The sequence below is a fragment of the Peromyscus eremicus genome, chromosome 23 (assembly GCF_949786415.1).
Source record: "Peromyscus eremicus chromosome 23, PerEre_H2_v1, whole genome shotgun sequence".
Classification (NCBI taxonomy): domain Eukaryota; kingdom Metazoa; phylum Chordata; class Mammalia; order Rodentia; family Cricetidae; genus Peromyscus; species Peromyscus eremicus.
Window position 1 is genome coordinate 15,063,277 of NC_081438.1, and position 14,892 is coordinate 15,078,168.

At 55.0% G+C, this 14,892-nt stretch overlaps 1 protein-coding gene across 1 annotated transcript in view; it reads right to left on the minus strand.

Moving 5' to 3' along the window:
* The window catches only part of Ncor2 (nuclear receptor corepressor 2), a 137,025-nt gene that overhangs the window by 92,315 nt on the left and 29,818 nt on the right, over positions 1-14,892 (minus strand). The window contains exons 3-6 of the mRNA XM_059249863.1: positions 12,908-13,035; positions 12,130-12,307; positions 4,633-4,812; positions 989-1,102 (exon numbers count right to left, since the gene is read on the minus strand). Of these exons, the coding sequence (XP_059105846.1) occupies positions 989-1,102; positions 4,633-4,812; positions 12,130-12,307; positions 12,908-13,035 (600 nt within the window). The remainder of the gene's footprint in view (positions 1-988; positions 1,103-4,632; positions 4,813-12,129; positions 12,308-12,907; positions 13,036-14,892) is intronic.

Sequence of the window (14,892 nt, forward strand, 5' to 3'; positions counted from 1 at the left end):
TAATCCTATTCATCTCAGGGAGCGCTAGGCCCTGCCATTCCTCAAAGGAAACTGGGGAGGTAAGGGCAGATCCAGGACCAGCCCAGGCAGAGGGACAAGGGTGTTACAGGTGTTACCCCTCCTGCCAAGCCCTACTGTGCCCGGCTGGGATGCAGCCCTTAGCCAGCACAAAGGCAGGGGTGGGGAGGTGTTAGGGTTAGAGGAAAAGTGCAGAGGGGCCCCACGTGAAGCAGGAGAGCTGAGCAGAGGGCAGCAGGAAGGGGATCTTGGGAACATGTGTCCATTTTGGCTGGAGAGAGCTGCTTCTCTGATTCCCTCCCTTATAGGCTCCTGGAACTAGTTCAATCTTGGTTCTGGGTCCTAGCCCCAAATCTAACGTGCTGTGCAATCTCAGGCAGGTCCCCTACCCTCTCTGAACCTTAGTGTCTTCCTTAGCAATAGGACACCTACCTACTTCCTACAGACCCTGAGGCACAAGCCTTGGCTCTCCCAGGCTCCTGCTCTGGGCTTTGGTTCCATATTCTCAGATACAGAGAGCTGGAGGCAGTCCAAAGCTCGCCAGAGAATCAGCCAATCAGGGGGTCCCAAAGGGGTAGAGACAGGAGCATCCCTCCCACCCACCAGGTGCCAGGCAGCAGCAGAGGCTGAGAATCAAGCCCTGTAGCTCAGGGGTCCAGTTCAAATCTCACATCTACCATATCCCAGCTGTATGGCTCAGAACAAGTCTCCCCGCTTCTCTGGGCCTCAGTTTCTCCATATGTAAGATGGAAATGCCTCCCATGTGCCCCTTCCTAGGATCAGCCAGGCAGCTGACTGGCATGAAAATACTGGAATACCACGTGTGTCACTGGATCTGCTTGCTGCGGACGTATGAGGTGACAGCGCATCTGTGACCAGCTGGCCCCTCACTCTCCTCTTGTCTGATGCCTATGTCATACGGTGTCCCACAGGCCACCCCTCCCAACCTGCTCGCGCCTGCAGGGCGTACCCGGTTCTCGTCGTAGATGATCTGGACCAGGCTTCGGTGCTTGGACTCTATGGGTGGTGGTGACACGGGCCTCTCGGGCTCGGGCGGCTTGGCGGCCTCCTCCTCCAACTGTTGCTGCAGGGACGGGGACAGTGTGAGTGAGTGAGTGGCGCAGGCCGGAAGCTGAGGCGCTGGTCCCCCTTGCCTGCAGCCACACACAGGAAGTCAGGCTGATCGCCGTTTCCTGTGAGTCACCCAGAGACTCTGTGCCCTCCTTGGCCAGGCTCCCTGGTGGCTGTGCAACCAGGCTGAACCAGGCTTTCTGGGTTCAAATCCTGCCCCAGAGACGGAGTACTTGGGGGGAGGGGGAGGCGCGCTCTTCCTCAGTAGGTCTCAATTCTCATCTGGGCTGCGATGAGGACTAATGAGGCCACGTAGGTGTAGCACTGCGCTGGGGCCCGCCATTCCCACCGCAAGCTCCACGGCTCCAGGAGACACTGCAGGCAGAGTGAAGCCCTCAGCCTGGAACACCACTTCTGACCCGAACGACCATGCAGCCTTGGGATGTTACATCAGGTCTCTAAACCTCCTATTCCTCCCTTGAGAAGGAAGAGTTTCTAATCTTCTGAACGCTAAACCAGAAGATACGTGCAGAGTACTGGGGGAGGTAGACAGTGCTTCCCATCACACCATCACCACCAACATCATGGTCACACCATCTCCACCAACATCAGCATCATAATCATCTTCATCACCGCGATCACCATGATCACCAACACCATTATCGCCACCATCACTGCCGCCATTATCACAACTACAACCATCAGCACCATCCCCACCCCCGTCATCACCTTTATAACCACCATTCCCACAATCATCACCACCATTATCATCACCATCACGATCATAACCACCATCATCACCACAGCCACCATGGCCATCGACATCATCGCCACCACCCATCACTATCACCTTCAACACTATCGTGAGCACCATTATAATCATCATCACCATTGTTACCACCAGGATCACTCTCATCAACATCATCATCATCGTTACCATCTGTATCATCACCACTACCACTACCCTTATCACCCCCCTCACCCCATCACCCCCCCCCACCAGCATCATCATCACTGCTACCATCACTACCACTTCCTTCACATCTATTACACCCTAACGACCACCATCATCAGCATCAGCATCATCACCCTCATCATCACCACCACCATCATCACCACCAGCAGCAGCAGCAGCAGCACATGCCTGCGTCTTCACACTGGACCTCTCCTTCATTCCCTCATACCTGGCATCCCTTCCTGCTGTGGCTGTCCCCTTTACCTCCAAGAGAGACACCAAGATCCAAGAGCTCAAGACACGGATGGGATGACCTCCAGAGGGTGCCATGGATGCTACCAGAGCATGCTCGACTCTGCCTGTCATGCACATACAAAACCTGGCATGTTCAGTCACAGGGGAGCAGAGCTTCCTGGCCCCAAACAGGGAGGAAAAGTCAGCACTGACACCAGATGAGCCAAGCTGCCTTGGTCCTGTAGTGACCCCTGGTGGCAGCCCTCACATTCCAGCCAAAAACTGAAGCCAGGAAACTTACCAAGCAGGAAGGGTAAAGACCCTCCCCAGGGACCAGAACAAAGCACTGACTTACTTGGGCCTCGCCCCGACTAAAACAGCACACCTCTCAAGCCTGAGGGCAGACCTTACTTCCATCACTCAGGGCTCCAGAGTGTTTGGAGGATCCAAAAAGACCCTGTACAACAAGTCCTGGAGTGGGCGTGACTATAAGGAACCCAGGCCTCACACAACCCTCAACCATACACAACACAGGGACGAGCCCTGCTCCAGTGCAATCTGGAAACTCGTTGGGTGAGAATGCAGAAAAGCTGCATGCAACCCCTCAGGAGCAGTTGCTGGGCTGCATGTGGGGCAGCCATTGTGGAACAGTGTACCTCACTGACACACTGTGGAAATGGCCACAGTAAACCTCACTGACACACTGTGGAAATGGCCACAGTAAACCTCACTGACACACTGTGGAAATGGCCACAGTAAACCTCACTGACACACTATGGAAATGGCCACAGTATACTTCACTGACACACTGTGGAAATGGTCACAGTAAACCTCACTGACACACTGTGGAAATGGACACAGTATACCTCACTGACACAGAGAGTCACCATCACAGACAGGACCCAGCAAATCTATACCCAGGAGAACCAGAACAGCTGTTCAAACACACAGGACAAAGCACAATACAGCCACACGATAAAATAGTACTTTTCCACGAAGAGGAATGAGGTCCATCTATTCTCTGTGAACCTTAAAAACCTTAAGCTAAGGACAAGAGCCAGAGACACAAAAGGCAAATATTTTTGAGTCTGTGCATGTGACGTGTCCAGAGAGTAGGCTCCACAGACCAGCGTACAAGGGTAGCTCTGGGCTGGGAGGTGGAATGTTGCTAATGGCCCTGGGTCTTTGAGAATAATGGAGGAAGTAAGTCCATCACCAGTAAACTGCAAACTTTAAAATGATGCATTTATGCTTGGGAATTTTAGTTTCGGGGGTGGAGTAGAGACTGGCCAGAGGTTAAGAGTATGTACTACTCTTGCAGAGAACCGAGTTCAGTTCCCAGTACCCAAATTGGGCAGCTCACAACCACCTTTAACTCCAACTCCAGGGTACCTGAAGCCCTCTTCTGGCTGTGCAGGTACCCACACACACAAGCACATACCTTCAAAATTTATAAATATATCTGGGGGGCGGTGCAGGTGTGGGGGCACATTCCTTTAATCCCAGCACTCAAGAGGCGGAAGCAAGAGGATCTCTCTGAGTTCAAGGCCAACCTCCTGTACATAGCAAGTTTCAGACCAGTCAGGGGTACACAGTGAGACTGGTCTTCAAAAAAAAAAAAAAACGAGGGGCGAGGGGCAGGGCACAGCAAGCTGGCAATCCATAAGACGGAAACAGAGAATTGACTACCACAAATGCTCCTCTAGTATTAAGTGTGTGTGTGCACGCACACACATAAACACACAAATAAATGAGTTTTTTTTTAAACATTTTTTTATAAGATACCATTCAAAACGCAATTTAGGGAAGAAGAAGAGGAAGAGGAGGAGAAGGAGGGGAAAAAGAGGAAGAAAAGAAGAAAACTAGTAATAGTAACAACTCTAGACGCTTGGCCTCCAGCCCCAGTCAATATTCATGCACACAGCGGAAGCTCCAGCAACCCCCCAAGCCAGACCTGGAGGACCAAAGACCTAAGTTCTCCATCAGCCTGGCAGGGCTGACCTGACCAACCACACCAGAGCCCAGCCTCGCTCTGGAATTCTGGGCCACCATCTTAGAAGCTCTCACTGCCCTGCTCCCAGATCCCATTCGTCTCCTCATGCAAAGAACAACCTGAGGCCCCTTTTCTCCCCCTGGGCAGCTCGAGGTGCCTCTTCCAGGAATTCTTGGTCCCTTGTAGGCTCTGGACTCTCTGCTGAAGTTCAGGTGTGTTAGCTTGATGTGCCTACTCCAGAGGCTTCCGGAGTCAAGACACATCTCCAGAAAAACAGGCAATCACATGGCTCTGGGGATCTGGGGATGTGGAATCAGGCTCCTGCCTTCACTGGAATCCCCCTCCCGTCCACACTACTCACCTGCTTCTTCTTCAGCTTGGAGATCTGCTGCTCCACCATGGTGATCTCACGGTCCACACGGTCCATGTTCTGGATCAACTCCTCCTTGGACAGCCGAGATGGTGCCAGATCCAGCTCCGGGTCAGCGTGCGGTGGACTGGGGGGTGACACAGGCTCCAGCTTGCCTGACAGGCTACGGTCCTGTAGACGGACAGTAGCGGAGCGTGATCACCCAGGTGACCCTGGCACATGACTTCAGGCTGCGGCGCACCAAGTTCCCATTCCAAGCAGTCACTCTGGATGTGGGTCCTGCCTTCCCGCCTGGTCCTGGCCACCCTTCCCATGGCTGTGTTCTCTGAAGGCAAAATCTAGGAGGCTGCCATGTCACCTGAGTCATGACCGTCTCTACTGCCTCCTCCTAGTTCTATCTCTCCTGTTCCCCCAGAAATAAGACCGACGGTGACCCCTCTGGCTCAGCCCCATAGACCCTGCACATGACAGTCTGTGCAAGCAGGCTGCAGACCCTGCACTGGAGCAGTCAGCTCTTCAGAAAACACACTGTCACAACACACAGGGGCCAGCAGTCACCAGGCCTCACTTCTTGTCTCTGCTTTTGCAGAGTTCGAACCTGGGGGCCTTATGCATGCTAAGCAAGCCCTCTACCACGGACCTACCACCTAAGCCATTTTTTACTTTCAATCTTGTAAAGATTTACTTTATTTTATGGCTGTTTTGTCTACACGTATGTACATGCATCACCTGCATGCCTTGTCCCTTCGGAGGTCAAACCCCCTGGAACCGGGGTTACAGGCAGTTGTGAGTTATGTGGATACTGGGAACCAGACCTGCGTCTTCAACACGTGCTCCTAGCTGCTGAGCCTTCTCTCCCTGTTGCCCAGGATGTCCTTGAACTTGACATCCTCCTGTCTCAGCCTCCCACACACAGGACGACGGTCCTGTGCCACCCCACCTGGCTCTTTTTCACTATGGGAATCTTTCATCGGGGCTGAGGGCTACTCCTCCCTAAATGACCGTGTATCTCACACATGGCCCTGCACCTGGCTCCTCTGTTCTCTAGCTAGTCAGGGACCACCCAGGCTGCACTTGGGATGTCCAGGGAACAAAGAGGTTAGGAAAACAGCCCAGTCCTCATCTATATAGTGCTGGGCTCCGATCCCAGGCTCGCTCTGTAGGACTCAGCTCTGTGACCTCAGAGAGTGCATGGGTGCTGCCTGCCTCATTGTCCCTATCCGTACAATGGGGGGAGAGAGGCAGGGGTAATGTCACCTCCACAGTGAGTTGTGAGCCTTGGTGCATCCAAAATGCTCAGCCCCGAGTCTGGTACACTGTTATCACTAAACAGCACAGTCCATACCCTGGCTCCCAGCAAGGCCAGCCCCACCCTGCTCCCCTCTGGGCCAAGGCAGCAGCTGCTGGCAGACATGGCCAGGCCAAGTCAGTGGCTGCTCCCCACCCCCACGCAGCTGCCCTCCACGGACACAGGACGCTTTATTCCTGGGAACAACTGCAGCCTGGGCAACCAGGTGCCCCACCTACCCCCACCCCCACCACTCTTGCGACTAGAAAGGCCTACAATTCTATTTGTCCTCCTCCTGAGGGGTCCCTGTCCCCAGCTCTTTGCCGCTGGCCTCACGCGGCCCATCTAAAACACGAGAACAGAGGGACATGGCACAGTGGGGACTGAGGACTTCAGGCTCTCCTGCCAACGGAATCACCCAGGGGACTGTCTCAATATGCAGCTCAAAAAGAAGGTGGCGGCAGGTATGATCCCGAGCCCAGGGGTCATATCGTCCCCTCTGTTCCCCAGAAACAGAAGGGCAGTGTGGGCTGTGGGGCCAGGCAACCTGAAACCATGGACCAAACTCCATGCAGCCCAGAAGGGGCCCCAAAGCCATGCCACCTACAGAAGGTCCCATCCCCGACACAGTTAGAAGACGCAGCTGACAACACCAGCCACACCATGTAACTGAGCCCCACTTCCTGGCCTGGCTGGATCAGGCTGTCTTTCATGGTGGCTCATCCTCAGGACCAGGCATGAAATGACCCAACCCATACCCCCCACAGTGCACAAACACACAGCAGGTCCCCGCTGCCGGATTAAAACACTCCCACATAATAGACCACAAGAACAAGGCCATGGACTGTCAAACACAATCACAGAAACATCCAGAAGGGGAGGATCCACCCTCCAAGAAAGTCTAAAAGGCTGGAGGGAGCCATTCAATGACTCCTTCACAGACATAGGGACTCTTTCCAGAGGGATGATGGATGGGGATAGGGTATAGGTTGGGGGTTGACACTCTGACTCAACCATCCTACGGTTCCTTCACAGACGCCGAGCCAATGGCAGGAGAGCTGGTGCCCGGCATGCCAAGATACACTGAGGGCACCTGGTAAGCCAGCCTCTAAGTGGCAGGTGACTTTGCTTGCTCACCCTCTCGGGGGTTCCAAGCCTAAGGACAGACAAGCTCTGAGCCCAACAAGAAACCAGGTGGCAATTTACTTCTCACCCCAGATTCTCCCAGTCAGTCAGTCAGTCAGTGAAGTCGATCTCTCCCCAGCCAGCCGGCCTCTGCTCAGTCAGTCACTCTTCCCTGTCCCATGCCTAGGCAGTAAGCTTCAAGGCAGCAATAAGGAATGTTCCGTTCCTGGCATAAAGACCTGTCTGTCACAAAAGGCCTGGGAACGGGAACCCAAAGCTGATCTCTTCCAGTTCCGGCAGAGGCCTGTGGCCAACCTGAGGCAGAGCAGCAGGGTCCAGGCCAGAGGTAGCGGAACAAAAGTGGCTGGAACTACAGAGCAGGGAGGGAGGACTTGTTCTCTGCTGGTCTGGACCTGTGGGGATGCGAGATGGGGTGCCCAGAGTCACACTTTCTGTCCCTCAAGCACTCTAAGAAGCAGAATGGGCCATGGTGACATTGGCCACCTGGGCTGAGCTCAGCCCAAAGCTACCAAACCTGGACTTCATTACAGGTGCCAGAGTTCAGGATTTGTGCTTAGGCTGGTGTCCCAGGCCCCAACCACCCACGGACGTTTCCGAGAAGGTTCTACAGTGACATCTTGAAGTCCCCTGAAACAAAGCACCAGGAAGCGTGAGCAGGAGGGCCCTGCCAAACAGTGGGGGGCCAGAAACTCCCCCCAAACTCCTGCCTCCAGCTGGACTCCTCACAAACCAACCACATTTGCTCTGGAGAGAGGGTACATTCCATCGACACCCACCCAGTCCCCTGGGAGCCTGGCTCCAGCCCAGCAGGGGCCCGGGCAGGGGAGAGAGGGACAGATGGCGGGTCGGAGAGAGACAGAGACAAAGACAGAGACAGGGACACACAATCAAGCAGGGCCACAAGAACAAGAGTCAGAGAGGTGAAGCAGAGATCCTGACGGGGGTGTATGCTGGCTAGTTTTATGTCAGCCTGATTGACTGAGGAAATGCCTTAGTAAGACTGGGCTGGATACAAGACTGTAGGGCATTTTCTTAATTAGTGATTGGTGGGGGAGGGCCCAGCCCATGGTGGTCCTGGGTTCTATAAGAAAGCAGGCTGATTACATGCAAGATTATAAAACATCTTCTGCCCTCCGGGGTTCTCCCATTGTGCTGTAAGCCTGTATTTAAGACCTCCTCCTTCAATAAACGGCATTCGGCATTTAAAAAAAAAAAAAGAAAGAAAGAAAAGAAAGAAAGCAAGCAGGCTGAGTGAACATGAGGAGCAAGCCAGTAAGCAGCACCCCCCACCACCTCCCCACCCCCCCCACCCCGGCCTCTGCATCAGGCCCTGCCTCCATCTTCCTGCCCTGTTAGTTCTTGTCCTAACCTCCACTGATGATGAACCATGATGTGGACCCATAAGCCAAATTAACCCTTTCCTTCCCAAGGTGCTTTGGTCATGGTGTTTCATCACAGCAATAGTAACCCTAACTAAAACAGGGTAACAAGAACATTTGAGCCACAAGTGGCCTCACTGGGTGACTATGAGGATAAGACCCTCAGAAGAGCCTGAGGCTAAGACAGGGACATTCTGGTAAGCAGCTGATGAGAGGTTCCCATGGAGATACAAAACCCAGAGCTGGTCCTAAGATACCCACCTGCTACCCAGCTCCAGAGGCCTACCACTAAGAGGCCATGCACAGCCCCTCCTGCCTTCTATGAAGCAGGGAGGGCAGGCTCAGGGCTGGCGGAGGTCCTAGGATGGGGAAGAAGAGCCTCTCCCCAGGAGCTGCCTGCCTGAGTCCCATCCCCCAATCCCAGCTCTCAGCTCAAGCTCCAAACAAACAGGGATGTCCTAGGGTGGCCCCGCAGGGCTAGGCAGACCTTGGCAGGTGACAGATGCTGTAGACGCTCACTCAGTGTCGGCCAGCTATCCTTGTAGTATCCTGGGCATACTCCCTTCCTGGCTGCCCGCCCCACACAGGACCCCACCTAGCCTGGGGCTGCTTGACTTACCTGCTTGGGGTAACAAGGCAAGGAGGAAGAGTCCACCCCACTGCCCTGAGTGGCCATTCCCCCTCTCAAGCCAAGTCCCTAGCCAGCCCTCACCCGCCACGGTCAGATGTCCCTCCCAGCTTCCTGTCAGCATTAAAGGCAGTCCTCTTGGCCACTGGAGGCATAGCAGGCACCTAGACTAGACACACATAGGGACAGGAAATGGCCATCCTGGTGACACCAGTCACAGGACCCAGGACCTCTGGGGGGAGAAGGGAGGAAGCAAGAAAGGATAGATAGATGATAGACAGTACAAGTGGACAGACGGGCGGATGGACGACAGATGGACAGACAGACGGACGGATGACACAGTACAAGTGGATGGATGAATGGATGGATGGATGGATGGATGGACGGCTGGATGGTGACTTGTACTGGCAGGTGGGAGGTGGGTGTAGAGACAGTGACAGCCAACTGAAGCTGGAGGAAAAACCAGCAGAAGAGTGAGTGGCGGAAGGGGGAAGGAGCGGGGGGGGGGGGGGGGGGGGGGGCCGAGCACAGGGTAAAGGAGATGGTGGAGAGAGAAGAAACAACATTTGGGCAAGAGGAGATGCAGAACAAGAGAAGCTGGAGCGAGCAGGTCACCCATCTCCCACAGTGAAGGGCTGGAGGACAACTGTGGGGCATTTACCCACCACCCCCACAGTTCCCCAGAGTTTTCTTGAGTGCGAGCAGCAGGAAATATTAGATAGAAGGATTTATTGCGGAGAATATCGCGGAGATAAACAGATAGAAAATAAAGGATAGCCTCAAGAGGGCCTGGAACCTTTTCCAACGGGCCCCGACTGTCTCTGCCCCAGGGTTTTTATAGAGACGCCAAGGGGTGGAGCAAAAGACCTCCTCCCCCAGCACAGCCAAGTGCAGACCATCCCAGACACCTGCACTCAGGCCCGTGGTCCTAATCATCCTCTATGCGAACCTGCTGGGAAAAGCCACGAGGAACCCGAGAACGGGCTCCCACAGACAACCCAGTGGCCACACCTGTCCTAAGTCTAGACGCAGTATGGCCAGCAGAGTTCTGTGCCAAGACGACTTCACAACATCCCATCAGGGGCTCCCAGACAGCCTTGGTACCCACTGCCATCAGTCCAGCAAGGCTTTGAGGGAAACACAGGGGAACCAGGAACCCAGCAGCCAGTGTCAGGGCCTAGGGGTGGAGCCAGGCCAGGCTTAAGAGACCACAAAGATGCACGCGCGCGAGGCTGCTATGGGGAGATGATGTCAGGGCTCGGCCACATCAGACCTGATGGCCACCTGAAAAAGAGCTAGACTTTCCTGCCTAACCTCACATGACCCAGTGGTGGAGGGGGGTAGAAGCAGGCGGCAGGGGGAGGTGAGAGAGGCCACTGCCACCGTGAAGGTAAGTGATGGTTTCCTGGGGCAACTGAGGCCAACACGGGTTAGATAGTGGCTAGACCTGGCATCTATAGGGCAGGATACGGGTGCTGGCCAACGGGCTGAGTGGGTAGAAGAGAAAGGGGGGAGGGGAGCTCGAGCAGCAGAGAGCTAGCTACCTGAGGTAGGTGTCAGTCTGTAACTGACCTCTATTTCCCAGGGATAGTTTGGAGCAGGGAATGAGGATTACCTCAACGTCAGGGAAACGAAGCCTATGTATGTCCCCTGACATCCTGGCACCTGCCTTAGGTCACTGGACAGGGTCACAGCAACCGAGCGGAACGGACTGGGAATGGGCCAGACTTCTATAGCTAGAACAACGCCAAGAACATTCCAGAGCTCATGCCAGTGTCTCGTCTCTCCTGTAGAGGCTGGAGTTTTGGTCCTGTCACCTGGTCCAGCCTTAGGGTGTGTATGCAAGGCTCACGGCTGACCCCTCTAACCAGCTGGCCTGGGTCACTTAGGGTTGGTCTGCTACAGGGCCTGACTAACAAGGAGCAAGCAGAGCTCCGAGAGGCACTACCCTGGGGCAGCAGAGAAACAGAGTGGGGGCAAGAAGACAGACAGAAGGCTTAGATGACACCTGGCCCAGAGTCACAGGCCCTGTCATCAGGGCTACCTGCAGGGCTTAGGCAAGGTTGTGATTTCAAGGCCTGCCTGGGCTATAGAGTAAGTTCTAGACCAGCCTGATCAATTTAGCAAGACCCTACTTAGGAAAACAAAAAACAAACAAGCAAAAAAAGAGAATAGGGCTGAAGATAGAGCTTGGTTGGTAGAACGCTGGCCTGACACGGTCAACACCGTACAACGCCGAGTTCCACCCCTAGCACACAGGGTGGGTGAACGCATAGGTCCGAGCTAGCTGAGAGAAGGGTTACCACTACCTCCTGGAGCGCAGAGTGCCTCCATGGAGACAGGGTCCACCCTGCCCCGGGGCTCCTCATGCCCACGAAGACGCAGATGTAGACCTATCCAGTCCAACTGGTACCCAAGGAGCCAGTTAGACCTGAGCAGAAGCAGGGCTGTCTGTCAGTCCACCCAAGGCCCTCAACTCCAGGCCCTGACATGCTAGGCACCATCCCATCCATCCGGTCTCATCTTAAGGGACACTAGAGTCCCCTTCCCTAATGTTCAAACACAGGGCAGTCCTGGCTGTCCGGTCTGTTGCATGAACTCTGAAGATTCCCAAGCCACTGTTCCACACACGTTGTTACCTATGCAGCCCAGCCCCTATGAGGCACAGAGAATGTGCTAAGGCGGACACTGGGGCTGATTTCAAGCCAGTCAGTTCCTGACTCTCTGCTCCGAGGCTTCGCAGGGCTCTCGCTTCCACTTCCCAGTCATTCCAGCCAGTGATAAGAGCCATACACCGGGTCCTGCCACAGGGCCTGTGCACACTCCTGCCGGCTAGAGATGCCTTCCCTGTCTTCCCATCACCCACGCCTACTCTCCTTTCCTGACTGCAGCCCCAGTATTCAGTGCCACCCTCACACCCAGGCCAGAGCTGTCCTCGAACCTTCTGCCCAGCCTTTCCTGCCTCCACACACCCCCGGCCCGTGCCAGCCCCTTTCCTGCCCACAGAGGCAGCGCCAGAAGAGCCCATCGGTCTGGCTGCGGTGTACCTTGGTAAGGTCTTCAGACCCACTGGGCTGCCCGGTGGCCAGCAGGGGCGACGGGCGTAGCAGGGTATCTGGTAGTAGCTCCAGGCGCGGGCGCTTGCTCTCTGTGAACTCTATGTCGGGCTTGCCCAGCTCAGGCAGGAAGGTGCGAGACTCAGGGCGCAGGTGGAGCTCCTGAGACCTGTGGGAGCAGGGATGCACACAGGCTTGGGACCAAGGCTACAGGTGCCCACCTAGCCAGGTTCTCATGAGGAGCCTTGCTAGGTTACTGTCTTCCCTGGAAGAAGGGGGCATGGTTCTGATTCATGAGGCCTTGTGGTGACTGCCCAGCTTAAATCACTCATTGTAGCCTGAAGACCCCAAAGACCCTCCTCAGCTGACCAGGAATGCAAAAAGGCACAGGCCTGAGAAGCACTATGGGGATTATGCAAAGAACAGCACACCCAACACTACTCCTTATCACCCTCCCTGGACAGACATCACTAGCTGATCACAACACTCCTGCTGTTAAACCTGGTCTAGCCAGCAGGTGGAGAACTGTGAGCTTTCCGTCTCTTAACCACTCTTCCTCAACCCTAGGTCAGAGCTCCTGCCTCCTCCTGCAAGTGCACAGCGCCTGCTCCTGGGGGACCAGAGCCCTGTCATGGCCCGAGAATGCCACCAGGAGCACATGGTACCAGGAAGGGCTGAACTCTGAACTCCTGAGCTTTACCCACAAACAGTCTCCTTGTCTACCTGGGAGACACTACAGCCTAGACAAGGAGTCGCACTTTCTCCTCACCTTTCACTCCCAGGCTGGAACTCGGATAGCAGTGAGGGCCGCCGCCTCTGTGGCTGGATGATGGAGCCAGGTGACAGGTGGGAGGCGTAGTCACGAGGGTGGTGTTGGTACTCAAGCAGCCCCACGTCCTGTGTTAGAGAAGGGAACGGTGAGCGAGGGCAGGACCAACAGCAGCTTCCTTGCCGCCCTGCACCAAGAGGCTCGGACGAGCTCCCAGCCTACGTCATCCTCTAGCCAAAATTGCCAGAGTGATGCTCCCACCACGCTCCGAACCCTGTCCAGCCACAGGGCTGGGGTGGCCTTTGATGTAGAGGAGGGCTGTAAGCCACAATGCTTCTGCGCCTCCCCACAAGACTTCACTGGGACCTGTATTACCCTACTCTCCAGCTGGTACAATCAAGGGGGGTTGTACGCACAGCCCCCGGGCCACAGACTGACAGTCAACTTGCCAACTTCACCCTTACTACTACTGCCCTCATTATCCAGCTGCTGGTTTAGAGAAGGGACCACACAGAGAATGGGTCACTTATCCCAGGCCCTGCCTGCTGCCACAGGCCTGGGAAGTGCCCCAGCTGGGGACTGGTTAGCTCAAGTATCCCTAGGAGCAGAAATCCATCAGCCTTCAGTGCAGACCCAGGTATCTTTGTGGACAGGTATCCCTGCGAGAGCCAAGCTCAGGCACTCCAAGGGAGGGAGGGATAGCCAGTGCAGACAGACGGTTGCTCGGGAGCCCCGCCTACCATGGGGAAGAACAACTGGCAGGCGCAGTATGGGGAGGGAGAGGCAAGCTGTGCCCTCCCACTTCGAGCAATGCCATGATGTCACTGGTCTGGCCACGCTTGGGTCGTCATGGCCCGTGGAGGAAGCCTCGACCTTGGCCTACCCTTGGAGTAACAGAGCTGAGGAGTCAACACAATTGACAATTTCCCCCAACCTTGAAGCCTCGGCTCAGTGCCACGCTCCCTCGCTGCTCACTAGCATCCTGGGTCTTAACCTGGATCCCATGGTCCCTAAATAAAGCCTTCCTACATTTTTCACATTGGCCAAGATCACCTTATCACTGTGGGGAAATGAGAGAAGAGGGAGAGAAATCAAGTGTGCACATCAATTCTAATTGGAAAAACAAGACGAGGGTCCCGCTTGTACCCTGGTCAATCTGTTCTGTCTGCCTAGACACTTGGTTACACTGCACGGCAATCAATTAGTGATGTCTGACTAGCTTCCAGCTACAGACAGCACGGACTATAGATAACTTAGGGGTTTTTTTTTTTTCCTGTCTATCCCATCCCCCACCCCCAAGACTGGGTTTCTCTGTGTAGCCCTGACTGTCCTGAAACTCTGTAGACCAGGCTGGCCTCGAACTCACAGAGATCCGCCTGCCTCTGCCTCCTGGGTACTGAGATTTAAGGCGGACACCACACGCACCTCCCCCACCCCCAGCCTTTTTGGTCCTTTTCATTTTGTTTGCTTTAGATTTTATCTTTAATTAGGTGTCTGTGTGTATGTCTACGCGTATATGCACTTGAGAGCAGTGGCCACACAAGCCAGAGAGAACAACGGATTCCCCTGGAACAGGAGTTAGAAGGGGTTGTGAACTGCCGGATGTGGGTGCTTGAAACCAACCTCAGATCGTCTGGAGGAGCAGCACAGGTTCTGACCTGCTGGGCTGTCTCCCCAGCTCCTGGCTTTGTGTCTCACAGCGGTTCTTACCGCAGAGAGTCAATGGCACCAGTCAGGTACGCCGAGGATGCAGAAGCAGCTGGGACCCTGTCCCCAGAGAGTGAGCAACTGGGAAGCCTGAGACCAGACTTCAAGGAAAGATCTGGCCGGACAGACCTTGCAAAAGACCCTGAAGGACAACTGCAGGGTTGAACCCGCAAGAAGGACATGGCTACTGGGAGGACCCTACAAGGAGGACTTCAAAGGGGAGGACCCCACAGAGAGCACCGTGAGGGGAAGACTGTCTCAAGTCACCACAGACAAGC